We start from the raw sequence: 26,043 nt of genomic DNA, 5'->3' as shown, positions 1-26,043 counted from the left end.
ATACTTTCCTTTTTAAATTAAAATCTTATTTTAATTAAATTTTATCTTTTCTATAAGTTTTAGTAATAGTTTTAGATTTCTAGTGACGTAAAGTCATACTTTCCACAGTGGCACATGGTATATCTACGGCTTTGTAGAAACCAGGTCTCGATACCCGTGGTGGGCAGCGCACAGAAAGCCCATTGTGTAGTTTTGTGCTTAATAAACAACAACTACTTTAAACAGCCAATTACCTCTGCCCTTTGACTTCTTAGAGTTGCGTAAATAAGAATAAAAACATTAATGAATCAGTTTTCGAAAAATAACCTTTTATGTTTTACATTCCACCCAGAAAGAGAAAACATGAAATTGTGTTGTTATATCTTAGAACCTTAATATGTTTTCAAACCTAAACATGAAAATATTTTGTGGCATTTCTGGACATTCAACATTGAATTTATGTAAATCTATCTTTAATCGTAAATTATCTGTTTCGGTAATATATTATTCACTACGATTTACACATCAAAAATATATTACGTTCTTAAAATTATAATTAAATGAGCTATTAATGAAAGAAAACAATTATTTATTATTACTCTTTATTGTATTGGTAGTTTTCATGTAATCCAGATGACATAAAACACAGTTCTTTCTTTCACAAATTAAAATACCTTTTTTAAGAAAAATATCTTTCTTTCGGTTTATTCAGTAATCTATACAAATTTTTAGGTTGTGTTTCTTATAAAATAACTTTATTACAATTTAATACATCTTTCATTTTTTATCTACTATTTGTTTTAATGAAATATCAACATATATATTTGGACAATGAGTCGTTACGAATGATATAATATTAACTTTAGCTTTTAGTAAACTATCTGTTTAAATGTTTTGTTTTTATATTTAAAAAGTCATTCTTTAAATAAATTTATATAAATCCCATTATGAATGTCAGGAAAAATCCCAATAGTGGCAGCAAATATTTTAATGAATGTACCCAGAGAAAAACTAAAATTCGAAAAAAACAGCAAATTTTCGTGTATTCTCTTTTTGTCGTGTGAATGAAAGCATGAAAGACTTTTTTTCGAAAAATATTTCATACGTTTTTGGTAACACTTTAAATAGATAGAAGTAAGAAAGCAGAAGGAACTGGTTGTGTAAAGTTGTTGTTGTTGTTTGCAATTAAGCAGAAAGCTACATAATGAGCTATCTATGCTCTGTCCCCACGGACATCGAGACTCGAATTCTGTTGTTGTAAGTTCACAGACATACCGCTGTGCCAATGGAATCGTGAAACCATGAAAACCATTACTACGGATTACAGAAAAAACACTAAAGTAAGTAAGAGATATGAAATTATGAAATAAACTGTATTTCTATAATAACAAGAGAAAATATAATTAATCTTGTGAAGTTCAAAATTAAAATTTGGGCAGTTTTCAGTACTAAGCTTTTGTAGAGTGTGACATTATGAGTTCACGTTTGTTGTTGTAGATATTAAATTCTTGCTTGTGCTGATTCAGAAACATAAATTAAAATGCACTGAACTTTATACTGTTATGGGTTTGATTGAAAACTGTCCCCTGCTGGTAGAACTGTAAGTCTACAAACTTACAACACTTATGTCAGGAGTTCGATTTCTCTCGGTGAACTCAGTAGATAGCCTGATGTGGCTTTGCTATAAGAAAACACGCATTATTTGAAAACTATCTGTGAACTTACTTTGAAAAATTCTTGCGTGGAAGAAAATCGCAAAGTTCCATATTCGACTTCTGTCTGCCTAGATAAATCGTCTGCAGAGTTGATGGGAGTTACCATTCTCTCAACAGTAAGGAAAGCTGCTAAGTTGGCTGTATATGAGGATATAATTATGAGTGTAAAAAACCACCAAACGCTACCTACGATCCTACCGGCGACAGACCTATAAAAACAAATATTGAAAAATACCTTTTTCTCATTATAATGATTTTTTCTAGATAGTTTCGGTATTCATTTATGCTTGGAGAATTACTTACATTTGTTCATTAGCTAATTATGAAAAACATATTGGAATTAATTTACAAAGATTGTGTAAAACAGTTGGCGTTGTTTTGTAACTAACTGTGAATGAACAATATTTTTTCTTAGTTCTTACTTTAAAATTAACACAGCACTTTTCTATCAAGTCTCAGTTAAACTAAGAAAATTGCAAAATTTCGCTATTTTTCACTGAATGATAATATACTCTTCAAAAAAAGAAATGCAAAAGGGATATTTTTGTTATTTTAAAGAGAAATATATGTAATAACGTTACAAGCTCAGAGTATGTGATGTTACACGTGTTGAGGCACTGATTGTCAGACCACAATGATAATAACAGTTGTGCACTTTTAAAACGGAGGAATACATCGGATTTTTCGCCAAAACGAATTCGTGTCTAATAAATTTGTTTGAGAGATCTGCATGTTCTGCAAGTGCAACATGTGCAAAATCCCTATAAAAGTGACGGGTTCTCGGTTTCCATAGCTCAGTGTTAAGCCACCGACACGCAATACAGTTACGCCAAGACTGACTGAAGCACAACGCAGCAACGCCATTGGTCGCTTGGAAGCAAGCGAATCTCGAGATGTTGCCAGAGCTGTGAATGTCCACCCAAGCACCATCACAAGGCTATGATATCGTCACCAACAACATGGATCAACTTGTGACCGTCCACGATCTGGCGGATTTCGTGTGACCACGCCCGCACAAAATCGCTACATCCGGTTACGTCACCTTCGGAATAGGACCACCACTGCGACGTCTACTGCCTCAACCATACCAGGGCTACGTAGGATTTCCGATCAGACCGTACGCAACCGTCGACGAGATTCTTAGGCCCCATGTGCAACCCATCATGATGAACGTCAGTGACGCTTTTCAACATGACAACGCCCGTCCTCACACAGCCCGACTCACCACTGTCTTCTTGAGACACCACAACATCAGCGTTTTTCCCTGGCCCTCCAGATCATCAAAGTTAAACCCCATCGAACATCTTTGGGACGAGTTGGACCGACGTCTGCGACGGCGACAACCTCAACCGCAGACTCTACCTCAGCTTGCAGCAGCTTTGCAGGCTGAGTGGACAGCCATTCCACAGGATGTGATTCGTCATCTCATCGCTTCCATGGGCAGGAGATGCCAAGCAGTTATTGATGCTCACGGGGGGCATACTCGTTATTGACGTTGAGTGACGTTAAACTTCAACTAGTGAGTGTGGACTTCGCCTTTGAAGACTTTGGATGTTCAGCAGTGAATGTGCAAAGTTTCACACATGTGATACAGAACTACCCGGAATAAACTTGTTAACAATATGTCTAAAATTTTGCCTTTTGCGTTTCTTTTTTTGAAGAGTATAACTCTGCAAAGTTTTCATAACTATCAAAATGTCAAATAAATGGAACACACACAAAATAAATTCAAAATCAAACTGATTTTTGCAACTCAGAAAATGGTTTTATCCCTCCAGTGTTTGTCGAATCTACTCTAAAATATTTGCACTGATGCTTGTCGTTTACATAGAAATATTTATATTTATTATTGTTCAATGTTTTTTATTATTTTATCAGCAAAAGAAAATGTTCAAATATTTGGATATTTTTGTGTCTTTTTGTATTACTACAATATATAAAAGCGACATTTTATAACTAAAGTGTTCATAAGTAATATTTTTTAAAATTTTACAATTAAGTATCTACATTAAATGTCAAAAAATAAACATTTGTACTGCGTTAGGAAAAATAATTTGAAGCTTTCCCTTAGACAGAAAAGAAATTAAACATATATATTAAATATCTAATAAAACAATAAAAAGGCAAGAATCTGTTAGTGGGGAAAGATATGGTGAAAGTTGTGCCTGATCCTTCCAGGTCCAACAAAATCGGACCTAAAATTCCGATACAGCGTAAGATCGTCAAAAGCAATTGTTTAATAAATAAAACACCTAATCTTTACATTTTGTAAATGATAAAATAAATATATTGGAATCACATGTGTGAAATAAATTACACTGAGTTTCAAAATTAAGCCTTGTTTACTGTAACACAAGTTATCACCAAATACTTTGTTAGTTTTAAGCGATATTAAATTGGCAGAGCATAATTACTTTGACTGAAAAAAAACAAAATTTGTTTCACCAAATAAGAAGCACTTTTCCAGTTATTATTAGCCTCAAATAGAAATTATTTAAACAAAACAATAAGAATGTAGACTAATTTAGAGAAAATATTTCACCCTCCGCTCGGTAGAGTGTTTTCTAAGTTACATTAAGCTATTCGAGTGTCCACCGAGTTGAATCGAACCCCTAATTTTAGCAACGTAAATCATAAGACTTACTGCTATTCCAGCTGGGGACCTGGTTGGTATTTCTAAACTAAGATACTCATATCCGACTGGGATCTCAATGCAGTTTGCTTACAAGCTACTCTGCAATAACCAATTACATTGAGCAGAAAAATAAAAAAATTTGGTTGATGAAGACTTTATGCATTTTAAATAGTAGCTAAGAATAACAGATACAACTGTAAGTACTAAAAATAAATGTGTATTAAAGATTACTCAACTGTAGACAATACTGCCAAATATCATTATTATCATCTCAGTGAAAGGTTCATTGTTTGTTGTTCACAGTAATAATTAATGACAAATTGGGTAATTGCATAGATAATTGTACGTTCGACTAAAAGAAAATCCTAAAAGTGGGAAAGAAAAATTACTATTTCATATTGACGAGTAAGTAAGAATTAAAATATATGTAAATTATTCCTTACAATGAGAAATTTGTCATATCAAAATATATTGACATTAGTGTTTATCATCTAGACGTTAAAACAAAAAGAACTAGAGAATTAGGTTTGAAACGAAATGTACAGGTAGGAAGACGTGGAGGTGACACAGAACTTTACATTAAGTATACGAACAAGGTAAGAAACGTGGATTTACATTCCTCTTTAAATGATGATCTTACGAAGAAATAAAAAGTAAATATCGAGAGAATAGGAATAAATAGCACATCTTATTAATACAGATTAAAAATACGTTCACATGAAGAGAAACGTTCACTGTTTGTTATGACACTATAATAAAAAATACTTAAACAAAATAAATTTTATTTCAATACATGGCAGTGTTATACATAACTCTGTAAATGTATGTATTCTAAATATCATCGCAGCTCTTAAGTGATAAGTTTGTTTCAGGGTACCACGGAGAGCCAAAGCTTTGATTTTAGATTTTGGCATTAGAAGTCCGTAAAATGAATGTGTTAAGTTATCAAATTATTAGTAATTGCGTATTTAATAATTAATACTGTGTATCTATGTGCTTAATTACAAACAAACATTATTTTTGTTGTCATATGTGCATCAGTGTTTCATGAAATACTGTAAATCCTTATAATTATATGTATATAACGTGTTGCACAAGGAGTTGACTTACAAATACATTAGTATACGATACCAAACATGAAATATTTGAGATATAACATCCTTTATTTTTAAATAAATTAATTAGCCCCTTAGTGGCTTAGTAGTATATCTCTGGACTTCTAATGCTAAAAATCGGGTTTCGATACCTATGGTGGACACAATGCAAATAGCTCATTGAGTACCTTTGTGCTTAATTAACAACAAACAAATAAAATTAATGAATTAGAGCAAATGAACAGTTAAACATATATATTTATTGTTACCTTGGGCAAACATCGCAGCCCTGCTGCATAAAAGCTCCTAATGAAAACCAAAGACTGTTCATTAAAGAGAAATCATTCGATACAGATGGACCCAGGAAAGCCTCTTCAAAGCGCCATTCCACAGGGGAAAACCGACTGACTAAGAATAATACAACTGAAACTCCCAAATAAGCTAAGATAATGCACATCCAGATCTTTTTGGAAAGTGGGTTCAGAAAAGAAAAAACGCCCGGTTTCTTCTTCATCGGTTTTTTTATCATGATGCTAATTCCCAGAGACATGTAAGGTTTGGTAAAATCTATTACCCTTTCTCTGGCAGACGTAATCGTCAAAGGAGCAATAGCCATGTCCGCTTCCTGTAAGAAAAGATAGACGTCGTGAGTAAACTTAGAAAATATATTTGTGACGAGAGAAGATGACAAGCCACAAGTCGGCTCGGTTTAGTATAATATAATATACCTTATGAAAATACACTAAGTGTTCAGTACACAACCATAAGCAACTACCAATCAATGTACCAATGTTCACGATTTATAATTTTATATAATTAGACAACTAAACATAAGAATTTGTAACTGTTGTAAAAATACAATGAATATAATCATATTTCTTTACCCTTCGAATAAGTTCTCCAACCATCCCGTTCCAGCCAGCCGGAGAATTGGGATCCTGCCCTCCGTAGTTAGAGTCATTAACTAGTTTCAATACGTAATTTATCTTCAGTTTTTCTGCTATCAAGTCAGCAAGATCTTTACTATAGCCCTCGAAAATGTTGTTTCCTTCTAAAATCTCACCAGGTTCTGGTTTGCTGTACATCAAGTATGGTTCTTCCTGGTTATATAAAAATAAAAACAAAATTCAATGGCGTTTATTTTATAAGACGGTAGAAATACAAAAGAAAGCAGTTTAGATGGATAATTAAGTTATCATACGTGTCTAAATAAAAACGTTTTTCTTATTTAAGTTTGTGGCAGACATCTTTCATCGGAAAGTATATATTGTGTCACCTAAAATTTGGTTTATAGCCTATCTTCTCTGCAGCACATCGTTTAATTAGTACTCTTTACGAGACAGGGGTTGTTCTTATTTTAAAATATAATGATGTAAATAACATACAAAACCTAATATTCATTCACAAGGCATGATTACGCGCTTTACCAGTTGTACTTATGAGACTCGTGTACAGAAAGCACTTACATATAACCAAGCAGATCATGACATCTATGCTACAGCTCTTTCAGCAGACTTCACCGATTATGCTACTGCGACAGCACTTCATTAAGAAAATGTTTCATCTGGAGATCTGACAAAGAACGTTATTTGATTTATAGATGCAACAAAATCTATACAAAACATTTAGAAAACTTTGCATTTGAGGACAAATGGTCAGATGTATTTTCTACTTCAAACCCATATCCAACCATCTAGAAATTTTATGTATTAACTCATTTCCTTGGAGTCTACATCAGGAGCTTTCAACTAAATTACTTGAATAAAAAGAAATAAATAGTATACTTTTTATCTATTTTGCATTGTTTGGGAAATTTTGTGAGGACAGAAAGAAAATGGGTACACTTTGGAACAGAGAAATTTAACAAAATTCCAACACGTGAATGAAGCTGAGCAGGACCAACAAACGCTTATGGCATTCCTTTAGAATTTGGAGACTCGAGAATCAAACCCAACATTAATAGCTAATAAAGAGACAGCATAATGTAATGGGGAATAGGCACATATGTAGGTGAGTAGTTTGAATGTGTGTATTACTCTGTGACTAGAAGTACTTTGATATTCAAGGGTTTTATGAGAGCTTAATAGCATCTACAAACCATGGAAACTTTCTGATATTGTGAATTAAAAAGCCTTTAAGTTCATTAGAAACAAAGAACAGAACCACATTCATCTTGAACATTCCTAAATACACACGAGTCTTTGAATTAGAAAAAGAAACAAGTTCAAAAATATTTTGTTTCAAAGCACAAATAATGGGTATATTTGTAAACAAGTAACGAATGCTTTATATCTTAGAATCTTTGTTTAAATGGTAAAAATTGTGAAGAAGAAAATATCTTCTAAGATGAAGTAAAAATAGGCAGTGCTGAGAAATTTGAAAATCTGATACCTCAAGTACAAGCATGTTTCAGCTGGATAAGGAAATGTAAAAGTAATAGAGAGTTTATCAACAGCTGGGTCAAGCAAAGACTTAATATTATTGATTATTAGAAATAGTTCTTAGCATTATTCCTTTAGGCGTATTTGTTGTCATATCATTTGTTGTCATTGGGAACTTTTAGTTAGTTCTAGTCATTTAATGGCTCAGCATTACGTCTTATGGCTTATAACGCTGAAAACAAAGTTTTAAAATTCGTGATGGGCTCAACACAGATAGACCTTTGCGTAACTTCGTGCTTAACAACAAACAAACAAATAATACTTCGTTCTAAAAAAATAAATTCCACAGGTAGTTATCGTGATAACGTATAAAATTATTTCATTTGTTGACCAAAATATGAATATAAAGGAGGGGCTCTTAGCGTTTCGTTTTCTTCAAAGAAGGACAGAATATCACATTGCCAGTGCAATCAGAGGAATGTTAGTAAAACTTGTAGGTGATATTGAGAACAGCAGAGGTCAAGAATATGATAGAGCTATCTTCATTAATGGTGACAGAGTTGGCGTGCAATGAGCAATTTAACAGATTCTCCAAGTCTACGAATATACATTGCAGTAAATAGTGCTTAAATATGGTGATTATCTATTCCTATATAAGGACCTCGGTATGCAATGATATAGAAAAAGTAAAATTAATAAGGAAGTTTATATGCATAAGTCCAAAGAAGGAGGAACTTCTTACATCTACTGTTAGTAAGCAAACCATGGATATTGTGCAAAGGATGCCAGGGATAGATGTTTGTCATGGAATGTGGGAAGCAAGATACGATCCTTATAGTTAATTTTACCCAATTTATTTCTACGTCGTCCATAAACGTGTCTATGATGAAGTTTTCACATCTGAATTATATCATACTTCAAGAAGTCAATAATCTCTTTTCAGGAATCACCAGATATGAGTTCATAATTCATAATTGTATTTATTAATGTTTATCGACCGTTGTCACATCTAGCTAGTGTTATTGTCAAATTGCAGAGTATATCTGGTGGCATCGTCAAAGCTTACTTTGGTTAGGCGCAACCAGTGTACTATCAACTGTGAGAGTCTGTAAATATAAAGTTAATGTATAGTTGAGGTTTAGGCTACTATGCTAAGAATATCATAGAGCATGCAGTATGAAGTCATTGTTTTAGCAAAAAACTTACAGCAAAACATAACCGTGGCTTTTATTGATTATGTGATATCAGAGTTATAAACGTAATTTGCTAGTCTGTTACTAAAGTGTTGAAATGTTCTTGCCTGTTGGATTGAAAATAATTATTATGTTTTAAAGAATGGTTTGTCCTTTCGCGACTATTAAAGTAGGAAATATTCACATGGAATACAAACATTTTCTATAATTTCAAATATAACGGAAAGAGGTATCAATAAAGCGTGATTTCACATGTCTAGTTAATATATTCTCTTTTACAAACACTATTCTATCGCTCTATGATGAACAGAGAACGCTGAAGATTTTTATCGTCCCGTTATGCATATTCTTGAAATGTTTGTAAATAATGGAATAATTTATTTCATTCTTTGAGATGTTCTTTAATTAAAACTGCGAGGTGGTGTAACGTGGAGTCAATATACAGGCACCTGTTGATTGTATACACAGCTGACGACTGTGGTTATCGAATTTTTCACCTTGAAGAAAAAACACCTCGTCGTGACCAGTTTTTTGACACGAACTTTATGAGAAAAAAAAGCACTCATGTACTTAATAGCTTTTAATATTATGCCCCTTATGTCAAAATGCTAGCGGATCGTTCATGACCATTGGTAACTTCTACTTCAATATAGCTCCTCAATGGCTCAGCAGTGAAACTTAGGTAATTATGCTAAAAATATAAGTAGTACATGCTACCCGACACTGTAAGCATTAACAAAATACTTTTAATAATTATTCAATTATAACTCATTAAATTCCACAAAGATGGCAATATTGATATAAACTGAAAGCGTTTGTTTATTAGGAACGAAGATAAATAATGAGCTCTCTTGTAAACTCTTTTACCAACAAATAGTGGAATTGACAGTCACATTATAACGTCCTTAAAGCTGAAAGGGCGAGCATGTTTGGTAGGACAAGGAATTCAACTATAACTAGATAAATAATGCAACGTTAAAAATATAAAAAGGCTAATAATAGAGTTTAACGACTGAGTAAATTAAACAATTTCTTATATTGTATAACATATCTTATTTTTAGACTTATTATAACATTATAAATTTGTCAAGGTTATTTTACTAGAGTTAAATTCACAGTAAGCATTTTCTGTTAGCAGTGATTAAGTGGTTTGTTAGCAGACACAGCAGTATTGAAGTAGGACCAAGATTTGATGTTTAGAGTACATATCTTGGCACATTGTAAAAGTGACAGTCAATAAAAGTTCTCGATTTATATTAAAGATAGGCTTGTGGGTGCCAGGTGCTTCTGGCTGGTTTCGCTTTCTAAATTATGAATGAATATGACTAAGTCTTGAAGTCTTCTACCCGACTGTTCGCCCAGGTTTTGTTCAGGTTGTAAATAACAAATACTATACGTAATATGCTGTTGATCTGTTAGGTGAAACAATAACATTCAAAATACTCTAAATAATAAATCATATATTTCAATCAAAATATTAATGCTATCCCAGTTCTCTTTATTCTAAGTAAAGAGTTCAATTTTGATATGACGTTTTTATCAACAACATCATCTCATACTTCGCTTAACATGTTATTTTTATCTTCTCTACTTTGCATCAAAACGTGATGTTCTTCATGTAAATCTTGAGCAGTAAGTATAAGTATAGATTTCATACAAATATTGCACTAATATTTGTTTTCTTTTACAAACGCTATGCTGAACTTTCAAGATGTGCAACAAAATAGAACCTATCCTCTCAGGCAACAATATTTCTAATAGTACGGTACAGTTTCAAAAACATTTTGAACATTATTACTTCTAGCAAACACCCTACTAGTAAAATACTTTCTTACAATATTATATCTAAACAATTTTATTAAGCTATACTATTAGGCTTAATAATTCAATTTACCAAAGCCTGCTCCTTTCATCAGTGACAATATTGGCGTTCCCTAATCGAGAATAATAAGGAAAAATATTAAATTAATTTGTTATTTAAATTATGTGTTTTAATATGATAATCTTCTTTGTCTTTTATCTTCTTAAGTCTCATTGAAAACCATGTAATTTCCAAACCTTTTTAATCAAAACATGATTAAAAAAGTAGTCCACAATTAAATTATTTAAATAATTTGATCTTGTTTATTGTTATTTCTTAATTTCAGCCTTTTATAGTTTTGTGTGCAAAACTGTATAGTTAGCCTTACGTTTATATTAATTTTAATTCCTTTGAGATGATTCTACATCAAAATAACCTTTCACTCTATTTGTACAGTCACTGTATTAGCAATAAAACACAAAATATTTTATATGTGTATTCTATCAAACAGTTTATTTCGATAAACGTTTACTTCTACAAACACCTGTGAGATGTGCAATATAAATTATTATAATAGGCCCAAGAATAAATAAATATTGACTTATTTTGTCATTCTTTCCTTACATATACAGTATCGAAGAATGAAGGTTATATTTCACTATTTTCATAACAATTGACAGCAACTTCAACAAAACATTCTATAAATTTTATAATTTAAACTACTTTTATTGGTATTAATCTTTATCTCGATAGAACAAGCTTATTTTGTTTAATCTAACAAAAATAAACAAAAACAGAGTAGATATCGTATTAAACATAGAGGACCACTTCTTACTTTGAGATCTTGAATATAGGTTAATACTTAATAGTATCAATAATTAAGCATATCAGTTCTTTTTTTTTTAATACCACGAACACATAGTTCGTGTCTAGTTAAATAATACATCTGTCTTTCAGTCCTTTAACTAGGAAAACAAATATGTGTATGAAAACATTACATGCACTATAAGAAATACCTTGTAAAATCACGTGTGTTTATTCACAATTGTTTCCCACTGACTAATAAAATCAATATGAAAAACAAATAGAGAACACGTGAAAGAAGGTAGATGTTTCAAGTAAAGTGGTTTTCTAGGCTGTATTCGATTAATTTGGTGATTTCATTGGGTGAAGTCAAAATTATAGTCTAAAAAGTCAACTTTTGCATGCGTTATATCACTGATGTGGCACTCAAAGCAATTATCGAACACATCCTAAAAGCATATATGCTAAGCATGTCATTGTAGCAAAAGTAAACATCATTATTTTCCTTATCAAAATTTTTTTTTTAATATTACTCTTTGCATGGGAAGATTTAATCACTTTTAATAAACTATGTACTTGAGTCTGCGAACGCATATTTGCAATATGTATAGGCAAACAAGTAAATCAATATATAGAAAAACAGGTAAATCAATATATAGGCAGACAAGTGAATCAATATATAGGCAAACAGGTGAATTGTAAAATCGACATGAGTTTAGTTTGTAAGCCAAAATGTTGTTCTTGCTTTAATTTAACATAGCTTATAGGATATATTATAAGAAAACTGTTTTTATACAGTGTAATAAAGTTGAATGTCTTATTACTTCAAACAATTTTAAACATCTATTTTGAAAAAAAAATTTCCAAAATTTCCTTGAGAACTCTAATTTACAATACAGTTAACTATAAGGGTGTTTGTGTTTGTTTTTCTTATAGCAAAGCCACATCGGGCTATCTGCTCAGACCACCGAGGGGAATCGCACCCCTGATTTTAGCGTTGTAAATCCAGAGACATACCGCTGTACTAGAGGGGGGCGTTAAGTATAAGAAAAGTCGACTTATTTTCTTGATCAGTTTGTTAATATTAAAATAACTCATTAATACGGATTATTTTATGCTTCTTAGTTTTAAGTTTATAATTCAACACTTTTTATTCTAGCAGTTTGTGACAAAGTCTGGTTCGAAATCGGTAGTAGTGTAATATTTTTCCTTCGTAACGAAGTATTATAACAAGCAATTTCCAATATGACCTAAGATGGCGCATTACTGCAGCGCTGTTTTACGCTAGCAGAGACAGTATTTGCATAGTAATTTGTCATATGCTTATATCTGCAAACGTTTGGCAATTTTTAATATTCCTTGCATTTACATATTTATATTTGTAAATCTGCATAACAATATTAACCCAGATAATTACCTCTTAATCGTCATTATCATACTTTAAAAAAAGATTTTACGAGCCTCGATGTGTATACGAGTTAACTGCTCATATAAACCTTCTTTCCATTACTCGCATATTTTTATGATATATTCTAAGATTTTTGTTTTTCAGTGCTTCTGACAGAGATAGTTTCACTGTTTGCACTCTCGTTTATTTCTCGTTAATCAAACAGTATGTCTCTCCTAATTGCTAAGTTGTCATAGACACAGAAGAGAAAACGTGAATATCGCATTATTTCATGACTGAATTAGCTTTATTGATAGGCTTGGGCGAAACATACCAACTTAGCAAAATGGCTCTTTCTTCAGAATTGACGATCAAGTTCAAAATACTGGCATCGAATACTTAATTTTTCCTCGCTGCTTAACAAAGACCCTGCAGTGATGTTCTCCTGAGATGAGGCTTCTTCGCAAAGGATCCATGTCGGTGTTGTCCTATTTCTTCTATACAGCTTTCTTTAAACCAGATAAATGTTAATACTACGTATTCTGAAGACATAAAAGTCCTTTGCAGCTACAGATGCAAATTAAGTCGATCACATAATGAGGTTTGTGATTCTTGCAGCGCTATAAATGACTGAGATAAGCACAACTCTAATCAGTTTAATAAATATGAAAAGCATGTAAAGATATTGCCACATTCAAAATAAACATAGTAGTGCGTGTATGTCTAATAGGTGGTAAAATGTCCAAAACAGTTTGATGGGTACGCTGCTCCAAGATATCGGTCATTCGAGATTATCAGCAATAGAAAAAGTTCAATGGAATAACTGCTACAGGGAGGGAAGGGGATGTGACAGCAAAAATGTAATAACAGAAAAAGCGGTAATGCAGTTAGACAGGATGATAAAGTTTATCATAAAAAAAATCACCAGCTCACAGACATTTATTGTAAAGAAATCTACAGCCATATCCAGATATTCCTGCGAATAATTTTGCAACAAATGGATTGTTGAAATAAGAAGAAAACCATTGTATAAATAACTAGACTCAATTTTAAATTCCAATAAGTAAAAACGCCTTCAATGGTGTAAATAGCATCCAGGTTGAACCGACAATTCCTTCTAATGAATTATAATTTACTTCTTTTGACAGATGGGTTTGCTCGCTTTGTTTGTTTATAAGCATAAAACTACACAATGTATTATCTGTGGCGCGCATACGGATTATGAAATCGGGTTTTTAGAGTTGTAAGCCTTCAGCTTTACCGCGGAGCCACTGTAGAACTGCATGGGTGGGAAAAAAACAGATTTTGAAAAAAACAACAAGAATAAAACAGTCCGCTTGTGTGATCCCAACCATTCAGGTCTCTCATAATGATGTCATGGTTTAGGACATGTATTTTCCATGATACGATTAACCCTTGATAGAAACAGTTGCTTTCAAAACGGTAATGCTTCCAAACCTTTTGTTTTCATGGTTCAAGAAGCTTGATGGAAATTTTTGACATCTCCTTTGGCCACTACAATTCCGAAATTTCAATTAAAATTAGTCTCTCTGGTATGAACTTAAAAAATACATTCACCACCACTAATCTCTGTCTACTTTACTTTATGAATTGTGAAAAATATTGATGACTACACGAGAAAACTCTCTCAGGACATTTTCTATAGCCTTGTATATTGTATGCTGTAACTACGTGTTTACAGGTGTCTTCAATAAATTATTTTGAGATGATTTATTTATTGATATTAATTTGCTTTGTTTTGTTTTAGATACTTGGGTAAAACTTTACAAGAGTCTTCCACATTAGCTGTCACTAATTTTAAATATACAAATTTGAGGAAAAGCTGCTGATCAACAGTACCTCATATACCAAGTACTGGACAATTTCAGTTGAATAATGGGATTTGACACTCACTATCAATATAAACCCATGGCTTCACAGTACAGAGTGAACTTCTTTCCTTTTTTTTACTTACACAGAAAAGATTAGAGAGAACACTGCACACGATCTTTCTTGCTGCCAAAATCTAATTTTATGAATAATTTTATGGAAAACAGATTTCTGTACGTAGTATAACAGCTAATAATCTGTTGATCTGATAACGAATTAAGGTTAAAAATACTTAATAAAATCTTACCAGGATACTTGTTACAATGTATGTTTTGTTTTCTATTCCATTCTCCGGATTTTCTCCATTAACAGTAGGATTAAATTCTAATCCTCGAGTGTCAGAAAATTCAGCTATCTATAAAGTATCAATTTTCATAAATTTATATTATAATATCAATCCAGAAGAATATCATATTATTAATAAATTCAACCTTGCAATAACATTTATGCCATGTGACAATTTATATCTAAAGTTTCAGTACCGATGTTTCAGTGTTTGCAACAGAAACAATAAAAGATTATTCTGATTTGAATACTAGCAATATGTTCCTAATATTACGTCACAATACGACTGATTGTTAATAATTTCAATCATAACCTTTTTAAGAGTTAAATAAAATTTTCCAGTAAGAAGAGTGTATAACAGCATTTCAACTATGTATTTCTTGTTCTATGGAGATGCCTACAAATCCTTCCACTAACTGCACCAGAAATCATCGAAATGTCTGGATCGTATCAGACGAGATGTCAATTTAAGCTATTTATTTCAAACAAATATCTTAAAAGTTCCATCTATCAGAACATAACAGTCATGTGTTTGTTTCAAAATTTCACACAAATTTACTGAGTGGATCTCTGAGCTTATAAACAAAATGGAGAATGGTAAGTGAGCAGAACTAGGCGCCAACTATTGAGTAACGTTTGTCTGATTATACAGCAGGATTTAATAGTCATTTTCACAGTGCACCTACGCTTACAAAGTGGGGCACATGTTTTGGCAGCATTGGTCAAGAACCATTAATTCTACGATTTACAATCCGAGAACGCTAACAGCTTGACCACGCCCATATCTTATAATAAATAACATGACATTGTTGCAATGCTCTTATATACATTTTCATAAAGTTATGACATCTGTTACTTACTGAAAAATAGAGAGGACTAAAACGTATATGACGCAAACGATAGAAATTAAACGTCAAAATAATTCAAACATATCTTCAAATTGTCATAATCATTAGTGAAGCTACATTTCCTCAAAGACGTTTACTTTAATGGGATAAATACAAACTGAGTTTTGTAATATTTTATAAACATACTTTGACCATTTCACTATCCACGTTCATTTCAACTATGTCAATGGTAAAGTTTTTCCGGAAACCATCTTCAGAAAAGGAAATATTTCCTGTTAATCCTACAATTTCTGTCTGAAAAAAACACAGTGAAAATATGTAAATACTTAAACATTTAGAGTAAACGTACACTTACGATCTGGGAGAAAATGCTATAAGCTTATAACTTAGTAATATCTGAGAAATCTAACCATGGTTGAGTCCGGAAACTAAACGGAAGTCTGAAAGCTTGGTATATAAAATGTTTATCTGTAATATCAAACATAAGTAATATTCTACAACATAAATTACAATAAATGTTCTTTACAACTTTGTGTGCGTGTGTATTTTCTTATAGCAAAGTCACATCAGGCTATCTGCTGTATCCACCGTAGGGAATCGAAACCCTGATTTTAGCATTGTAAATTCTAAGACTTACCGCTGTTCCAGCGGGAGACTTTTACAAGTTTCTCTTATGTGTACCCAGTGTCTAATCACACATAGTATGTGTGGAAGAAATATTGTTCTTGTATACTGAAAGCAAATATGTATGTAAATGTACAAGAAAACTATTCACAAACTTCCATCCCAATCAAATAGAAATAGTGTTCACACCTTCTTAAGCTCGGCCGCAATTCTCTCTCCGTGTTCCCATGGAATTATGGGACGGTTGTCACATAAAATACCTTTGGTTCCGTTGTTGTAGATCTGTCCTCTTCTGAAATTGTTTCGGAAAAGATTAGAATTCTGTGTGTAGAGTCGGTTGTAGGTATCTAATACCACTTTCACACCATCGTACATTAAGGCCACGTCCGACTTCAGGAGAGAAATAAAGAATAAATATTACGATGTCTCCCAAACGAGTTTTGCTGGTTTAAAAATAATAACTTTTTAAGAATGAAACATATTTTGATTACTTTAGGAAACATAACTAACTTCACTGCATGGAGATATTGGAAATACCTCTTATTACTGATATCTTACAAAAGAAAACATCATATTATTATCGATATATACGAAATAATGTAAGTACAGAACTTAAAATATAATTATTGTCAGGTGTACAAACTATAATATCTATGGTTGCAATAGTCAGACAAGAGCCGCAACACCAAGAGTTATTTCTTTTATCTTTGTCTATTACTTCAAAGTTAAAGAAGTTAAAAGATAATCTTCGTATAACTTACCTCAATGTCCGAAAACAAATAAAGATCTTTATAGTTTGCACATAAATATCTGAGAGTTCATTTTCCTAAGATATATGCAATTATTGTTTATAAAAAAGGAAAATATAACATATTGGTAAAAGAGTAACCAACTCTTAATCTTTATCAATGATTAGTGAGATTGACCGTAACATTATAATACCCCCATGGTTAAGAGAACGAACATGTTTGGTGTAATGAGAATTTGATCCTGCGACCCTCCTATTACGAGTTAAGTGCCTTAACCTTCTGGCCATACCGAGTCTCAGTTTAAATATATATATAAATATATTAGAATTCGCAATACATTTACATTTTTAAAGGGTAGAAATACAATTCACTTAAGAAAATTAATACTTTTTGAGGCTATTTCAAGTGCACTTGCTTTGTTTTCTTATGCCTTCACTGGCAAAACGGTATGTCTGTAAACTTATAATGGTAAAATAAAATTAATAAAAAAATTATTTTGAGGTTTGGTTAACATTATACTGCTAAAATATCACCCTTTAACTAAACTAACTTAACTCGAAAAGATATGTTAAAATGTGACTTAAGCACCTTCCTTAAACAATATGATGTGAGGAATCCAAGTAACTGGGACTGTGAACGAAATAAACATTGACAGTTACGTATCTAAGTTTGCTCTGAGTAAACCATCCATTGACGCAGAGTGAAAGCCACCTTGTATTTCACTGGTACTTAGCTCTCATATGTTACTATTCATGAACTATTTAGTATCAGAGGCTAGATTATTTTAATTGAAAGCTGAAGAACTTAGAAAATGGTAAACATATTTCTACTGAACCCACTTAGACTTGAAGGCTAGTTTATTATTACAAGAAGTAAGAAGAACGAAAGTTATTACGTTTTCTAAAATCTACTTAGAATCGAAAGCGAGATTATTATAACTAAGAATAAAATAAACATAAAACTAGCAATATGTTTCTGTGGAGAAAAAACTATCTGGAATTAGATGTAAGGTTACCATAGAAATAAGAAAACCTTAACTAAAGGCCATACTGAATGAAAGACACAAATGTTTGAACATCTCAAAGGAAAATTGTATGTATTTATCACTGAAATGAGTATCGAAATTATTCTAATGGAACCAGACATTGATTGAATAAAAATAGTTGAAACAACACTGATGAAGACATCAAAGTCATCACCAAATAAATATTCAAGAAACCCGTAATCTGTATAATATTATATTTACCATGTTTTGCTAAAAATATAATTTCACGTAACTGTTCTCACCGTCAAGAGTCTGTGACGTTTTCTGAAATTCAAACTACCTTATTCTGTAACGTAACAAGTAAAAACTACTTAAAATTGAAGGTCAAGTTCCTATAGCTAAGAACGTATGAAATAATATAACTGTTAAAACGTTTTTGTAAGTATTCGTAGAAAGACAGGGCAAAGTTAATTATTCTCGTTAAATTATTTATGATTTAATACATACAGAGATGACGGAAAAATTACTTTAACAACATGACTTTGTACATAGAGCGTATTAAACTATATCAATTTATCTTTGCTGTAATACTACAATTTTAAGTTGAAAACTGTGATTATCAAACGTATTACGTATGTAGAATGATTCAAGTAAGCAACTTTGTTCTATTGTAAAGTATCCTTGATCCAAGCGAATGAGTTATTCACATCGCTCTTCATTTATTTGACACATTTGTACATTTGTGTTTAGCGTGTTTTTTAATTAACGAACCTTAGCTAAATTTAGTTCATATTCGTTACCAGAACAGTACCTTTCCCACAATTGCTGTACTGTCCAAGATTTTAAAGACCCTTTGAATAACTACACAAAATAATAAAGAAGACACATGAAGACAATTCAAAACATACGTAAAAAGATGTATAAGCAAAGTAACAAAGAAAGACTGAAATTAGACTATACTTACATTCTACTATGTAAGAAATATAAGATGTGATTTATCGAAGTATAACACTTACAGATAAATAGTTTGTACCAGCTCCTGGCCAAACATCCGAGTCCAGAAACTTCCACTTTTTTAGGAGTTTTCTGTACTCAAGACTCTGTGTTTGTAGCATACGAAATCCTGTAATGTTTATTGCTCCAAATTCCGGCGTGTCTGTGTTGAAAAATTCGTCCATAACCTGTAGGATTTCTTTTATAAATCACAGTTTCTCTTTCTTTCTATATTTATGTTTAATTATCAACCTCATACATTCAATTTTTTCAGTAAAGATAATAAAACTTAATTATAAATTACACCGTACTCAAAACGCTCGAAAATGGGTTTCGATACCCGTGTTAAACAGAGCACAAATAGCTTATTGTGTAGTTTTGTGCTTAATTCCAAAAAAACAAGCAGACTTTCACCATTAGTTTGTATTATTCATGCTAACATTGTAATAATTACTTTAGACACTGGTATTTCAGAATGATAAATTGTAATTCAAAACTGTAAAGACAATTACATTTAAAGCTGAAAGATAAATCTCAGAAAGTTCCAAAGAAATATATTTTTTATTTGTCTTTTGAATTTCGCATAAAGCTACTCGAGAGCTATCTGCACTAGCCGTCCTTAATTTAACAGTGTAAAACTAGAGGGAAGGCAGCTAGTCATCACCACCCACCTCCAACTCTTGAGCTACTCTTTTACCAACGAATAGTGGGATTGACCGTCTGAATCCTACCACCAATGTTACTGAAGTGCAATTTTAAATTTATAATCATAAGGTCACATACGAAGTTGTACCTCTTGTGAAGATCAAACTCAAACAATAGCAATTACTGTATGTCAGAACGCCTGGTATGAGTATTGATACTTTTACCAAAATAAAGCAGAAAACAACGTTTCGACCTTCTTAATCAGAAGATGTTTTAAGAAGTTCAAAACGTTGTTCTCTGCTTTGTTTTGGTAATAGTGTTAATATTCATACCAGACGTCCTTGGATACATTTTTATTTCAAGTGGGTTTTTCGTCATCACAGGATAGCAAAGACTGTTACAGAAACTTATGCTTGAGGTGCATTGACAGAATGTTACACATACAGTATTAAAATAAAATTCCCTTGTATAAGGAAGCACACATGTGTTGTGCTCATCTTCTGTCAAACATTCAGTTGAAAAACAGACTATTGCCAGAATATTTACTGAAGCGTTCACAAACGAACGTCTTCCTTCACAGCAGTTGACAGGAAATGTGTGTCAACAACGGCTACTTACTATATGCTTATTTATGTGTAGATGAAGTGTGAGTGGACAAAGAACAGCAACCGATACTTATTTAAAAATAGCCACATTGGTTAGGCTTCTTCTTGGAAGACCTTCGAAAAAAAAGCCAAGGATTGTTTGCCATCATTTCGTGATATTATTAGGACGCTTATCACATCTTTTGCTGTTTTGGAGCAATATTTAATAGTTTTTTATTTAAGATATTTCGTTTCGTATTTGATATAAATTTCAAATTCATAGAGTTTAACCCTCATGTGTGTAAATAAAATTTTTGAAGCTTATGTCATCTTAAAACCCTTAGCCACTTCTGATTTCGAGAATATATACTCTTCGCAAGTCAAGCTAAGATTTTCTTAAAATATTCCATAAATAATAGCTTAAATACATCTATATTTAAAAAAAGCACTTTAATGACATCCATACTTAAGCATATTTTTCTTGCATCTCTAAAGATCCACGTATCAAAAAAATGTCATATCAAACATAAAGTAAATTCCAATATAACCATAATACGCCTAGAGACTGCATTTCAAAGCCGCAAACTTTCCAGTTATATAATATTCTAAAAATATATATTTTGTCTAAAACACCTGTGCATAAAGTTCACCTTTTGAGAACAAGAAGGTTTAAAGTTTTATTATATTAGTCCATAAGGCTCTTTTCTTTTAATAAAGTCTATCATCGAGTCTGTTATAATAATGATAGACTTCTAAAGAACTTTTATTCAGTAAATTAATTTTTCAGTATTCTATTCATTTTTCACCTATATAAAATGTCTGTGGTTCTTAATAAGCCTGCGGCCCGACACGGCCAAGCGCGTTAAGGCGTGCGACTCGTAATCTGAGGGTCACGGGTTCGTATCTCCGTCGCGCCAAACATGCTCGGCCTTTCAGCCGTGGGGGCGTTATAATGGGACGGTCAAACACATTATTCGTTGGTAAAAGAGTAGCCCAAGAGTTGGCGGTGGGTGGTGATGACTAGCTCCCTTCCCTCTAGTCTTACACTGCTAAATTAGGGACGGCTAGCACAGATAGCTCTCGAGTAGCTTTGTGCAAATTTCAAAAAACAAACAAAACAAACTTAATAAGCCAATCAACTGAATTCACAAACAGAAATCAAAGCAATAATATGAAAGGGCTAGTAGTAACTAATATTTTTCCATACGACATTGAAACCTTACAAAATGTATATCCAAAGAAAACATCATGACCTTATCTTTCTTTTTTTTTCTTATACTAAAACACTAAGTCCAACCATCATCAGCTTATTTTTTATTTTGACAGGGAACCTCCAGAATATAACACATTATTCTCTATGTACGATAACTGATTTATTCTAGACAACAAACAATATTTTTAAAAATGTATTCTCAAAACAGTTTGTAAGAATATTAACATTTTAATTAAAATAAAGTTCAGAACAGCGTTTCGACTTTCTTAACATGAAGAAGGTCAAAACATCGTTCTGTACTTTATTTTAATTAAAATTTTAATACCCATACCAGCTGTCTTTATGATACCTTTTTACTTCGAGTGGGTTTCTCGTCATCACGAACTTTTTTTTTTAATTTCTGTAACAACAACTGTTTGAGACAACAAATCTCACTACGTAACTCGAATGTTGATATTGAATCATTCCATTCAGTTGTCTATAGAAATGTCAATAACTAATTCCACAGTTATACCAGTTTATAACTTTTATTTAGTTTGGTTTGGATAAGGTTTAATTGTGAAATTACTCCGGAACAGAATAACTCCACTTACCAAACTAGTGAGAAGGTAATGGTAATTCCGACGGCCCATATGGATGTCATGTACATGATTATAAATGATTGTTTTGGCTGTAGCAGCACTGCAGTCTAAAACAACACGTTTGACACTCTGTCTGTCTTCAGTTTCTACAGAGCGGAGGAAATTATTGGCATCAGAGGCATTAGCAATACTCTTCACAACTCGGATGTCCAACTGATAACTCTCCGTAGTTAGACGAAAAATATATTGCAGTTTCAGTAGGCCTAAAACACGTTAAACATGTAAGTAAGCATCTTCCTTATTTATTTATCAAATTCTATATGATGCTGCTTATAGAATATTCGGCTCATACAATAGAGACTTGTTTTTATAAAGAGTGTATAACTTTTTACAGTTTACATTAGTCCAATACTAACCTTAAGCTTCCTAAAAAGGTTTGAATAAAAGAGTGAAACTCTGGTAACACAACTTTGTTTAGATAACGAATACGAAAAAGGTTTTCAGTTCGTAATTTAGTTTTATTATTTGAATTTTTTTCGAACCATTATTCGAAAATTAGAAAAATAAAAACATTATTTGAAGTGTTTTCCATTTAGCATTCCTAAAATGATATGCATTAAAAAGGCAAACAAATTCTCAGAAAATCGTGTTCAACAATTTTTTGGATCTAACGCAGTTTTAAATCAAAATAAAAATTAAAGACGATGCAAAATTTTTATATCAAAAATTATTTAAAGATGATTAATAACATAACACGACAAAATTTTATCTGGTTTCAAATTATGACTTCTTAAGTAAGATGGCAGCACCTTTGTAGGTTTGGGTTTCTACTATACGGGTGTAGCATGTCATGTGCTCACATTTTATTTGTAAATACATAATATAAATCATCACCACAAAAAAAATGTGTATTTTTTACATTACTTAAAACATACCAGCCTTTGGAATAAATAACATGAATAACGTTCAAACCTTAAATATAAATTTAAAGGAATGTTTTGTGTTTAAAGTAAAATGTCATAATGTGGCATAAGATTAGGCAAGCCTCTCCATACACTATGTTTGTTTGTTTGTTTTGGAATTTCGGACAAAGCTACTCGAGGGCTATCTGTGCTAGCCGTCCCTAATTTAGCAGTGTAAGACTAGATGGAAGGCAGCTAGTCATCACCACCCACCGCCAACTCTTGGGCTACTCTTATTACCAACGAAAAGTGGGATTGACCGTCACATTATAACGCCCCCACGGCTGGGAGGGCGAGCACGTTTGGCGCGATTCCGGCGCGAACCTGCGACCCTCAGATTACGAGCGCACCCCTTAACGCGCTAGGCAATGCCAGGCCTCCATACACTATGTCTACTTACTACATGTATAAGAGTTATCTATCCATATTTCGAAAAATTAAAAATACAAAATCATTTTTAAGTAAATTCTGCATTTTTAATGATGTGTGACTGAATTCAGCTATTACGATGTTATGATACAATTTTCTATTTTACAGAAATACAACATTTTTATGTCATTCGAACAGAGCAACTCGGTGGACTACCTACGTTCTAATCAGCGAAGAATCAAACTACAAATGTTAGTATTGTAAATCCATAAACGTACTACTGACCTACTGGAGGACATTAAGAGACGGGAACAAACAGACAAATAAATAAATCAGATAACGCTCGACACTCACACAATACAATGGTGAAGAGGAAAACGGGAGAAAAGTATATCTTTATAAATGACTCAATAACATCAGCATTCATTGCGCCAGTGCCAACTATCATTCCATACAATATTCACGCGTCTCCTGACTTGAATACTTAAATGCTGCTGTACGCTCCTTGCATCACAAATTCTCTCTGTAAAATGCTTATGAGACAGAAATAGGGTGGAAAAAGAACGATACTTGTTTCGTGCAGGACTCTATGCATTATTAATATATGATGAGATATATACAGGAATATTGAAAAAGTACGCTAACACAATTTGTTGTAATGTTATGTTATTTAATTAATTATCAAAAGCCAAAGGGCAAATATACTTTTTAAAAAATGCTTAACTCCCCAAACTTAAAATTTCAGCAAAAATTCGTGATGATGAGAACAGTCAATTCCAAACTCGCTGAAGATCAAGGTAGAAACGTTGTTGTCTGCTATATTTGGGTAAAATGGTTAATACCCATACCAGCCGTCCCGAGGTACATTTTCAGCAAAAAATTGTTAAAATCATAAGAAGCAATACACTAGAGTGCATCATAAATCTTGGTTGGTTTCGAATTTCGCGCAAAACTACTCTGCATTAGTCGTCTCTAATTTAACACTATAGCTAGTCATCACCACCCATCGCCAACTTTTGAGCTACTCTTTTGCCAACGAATAATAGGATTGATGGTCACATTATAAAGCCTTTACGTCAGAAAGGGCGAACATGTTTGGTACGACGGGAATTCGAACCCGTAACCTTCAGATTACGAGTGGAGTTCCTTAATCACCTGGCCATGACGGGCCCTTATAAATCTTCCTAAATTTACATGAATTCAGTTATGTATATACCTATTTGCTAAACTAATTGGTGATTTAAAATCTCTTTTGTCATCCAGTGGTATAGCGTTAACTCTGTGGAATTATAATGCTAAAAATCTGATTTCGATATCCGTCATAAACACAGCATAGGTGGTCCTTTATGTAGTTTTGCCCTTAACTAAAAACTAACAAATAAAAAATCAAAGATTTGACGAGCTCTTTATGTATTTACAATATAATTAACTTTCATGCATCCTGAAATGGTAAAGCAAAGAATGTTTTAAACGTAATATCACTGTGTTTGAATATCTACACTTCCACCATAATAATCTAACAGTCATTCTACTTGAAGGAGATATGTATCGCTCGATGAGAAGAGTAGTTCTTTTTTACATGGCTAAATACAAAATAAATGCATCTGTGAATGCTCATATTTCTTTTTTATAAAGCTTTTACTTTTGTGTTCATATGGCTCGTTCTTTATGGCTTTTCTACAAAGGAGAACCTCATACAAGTTTCTGCATTAACTTTATATACAGAAATATAATAAATTGTAGAAATAAATGACTTTATAACATCAAAATGGCTTTCTTAAATTTAATTACACACTCAAAGTTTCTTCAGCAGCGCTCACTAAAACACAAAAACCAAAACTACAGAAATTAATAATAAGCACAAGCACAACATTTGGCTAATTTTGAAAATTTAAACAAAAGTTATTCTACTACAAACCAGACAATCTATTGTATTAAAATTGTTAATTGCTTTGAACGTAGGTATTTTGCTTACAGAATAATCTAGAATCTCATAAAGTTTTACATACATATCTCGCATATTTGTTGTTTCTGCCACTTTTGACGGTAATAACAGTTTTCATTGTAACAAGTGACATGATGTTGGAAACAGTTACAATAACGCAATGAATTATTTCCCAGTTCATAATTTTATCCAGTACTCGGCATTGTTGTTTGAAAAATTATTCGTAATCTTAAAAAAGAACAATTAGAAGCGTTTTCTACTTATGTCCTTAATGACAGAAATTTCAATCAGGATATCAACAGATACAGTGTGATTAACAATCTTCTTTCTAACCAAAATTAGATTTTTGTTGAGCTTCGAGCAAACCTACTATAGAGCTAT

At 32.3% G+C, this 26,043-nt stretch overlaps 1 protein-coding gene across 2 annotated transcripts in view; it reads right to left on the bottom strand.

Moving 5' to 3' along the window:
* The window catches only part of LOC143253187 (glutamate receptor 1-like), a 114,357-nt gene that overhangs the window by 14,765 nt on the left and 73,549 nt on the right, over positions 1-26,043 (bottom strand). For both annotated transcript variants that reach the window (XM_076506608.1, XM_076506609.1), the window contains exons 4-11: positions 22,399-22,649; positions 19,387-19,551; positions 16,826-17,026; positions 16,199-16,306; positions 15,127-15,234; positions 6,308-6,523; positions 5,693-6,048; positions 1,705-1,903 (exon numbers count right to left, since the gene is read on the bottom strand). In XM_076506608.1, the coding sequence (XP_076362723.1) occupies positions 1,705-1,903; positions 5,693-6,048; positions 6,308-6,523; positions 15,127-15,234; positions 16,199-16,306; positions 16,826-17,026; positions 19,387-19,551; positions 22,399-22,649 (1,604 nt within the window). The remainder of the gene's footprint in view (positions 1-1,704; positions 1,904-5,692; positions 6,049-6,307; positions 6,524-15,126; positions 15,235-16,198; positions 16,307-16,825; positions 17,027-19,386; positions 19,552-22,398; positions 22,650-26,043) is intronic.

This window comes from Tachypleus tridentatus, chromosome 6, assembly GCF_004210375.1.
Source record: "Tachypleus tridentatus isolate NWPU-2018 chromosome 6, ASM421037v1, whole genome shotgun sequence".
Taxonomy (NCBI): domain Eukaryota; kingdom Metazoa; phylum Arthropoda; class Merostomata; order Xiphosura; family Limulidae; genus Tachypleus; species Tachypleus tridentatus.
The sequence above is the reverse complement of the archived record's forward strand: the minus strand, read 5'-3'. Positions and strand labels throughout refer to the sequence as shown.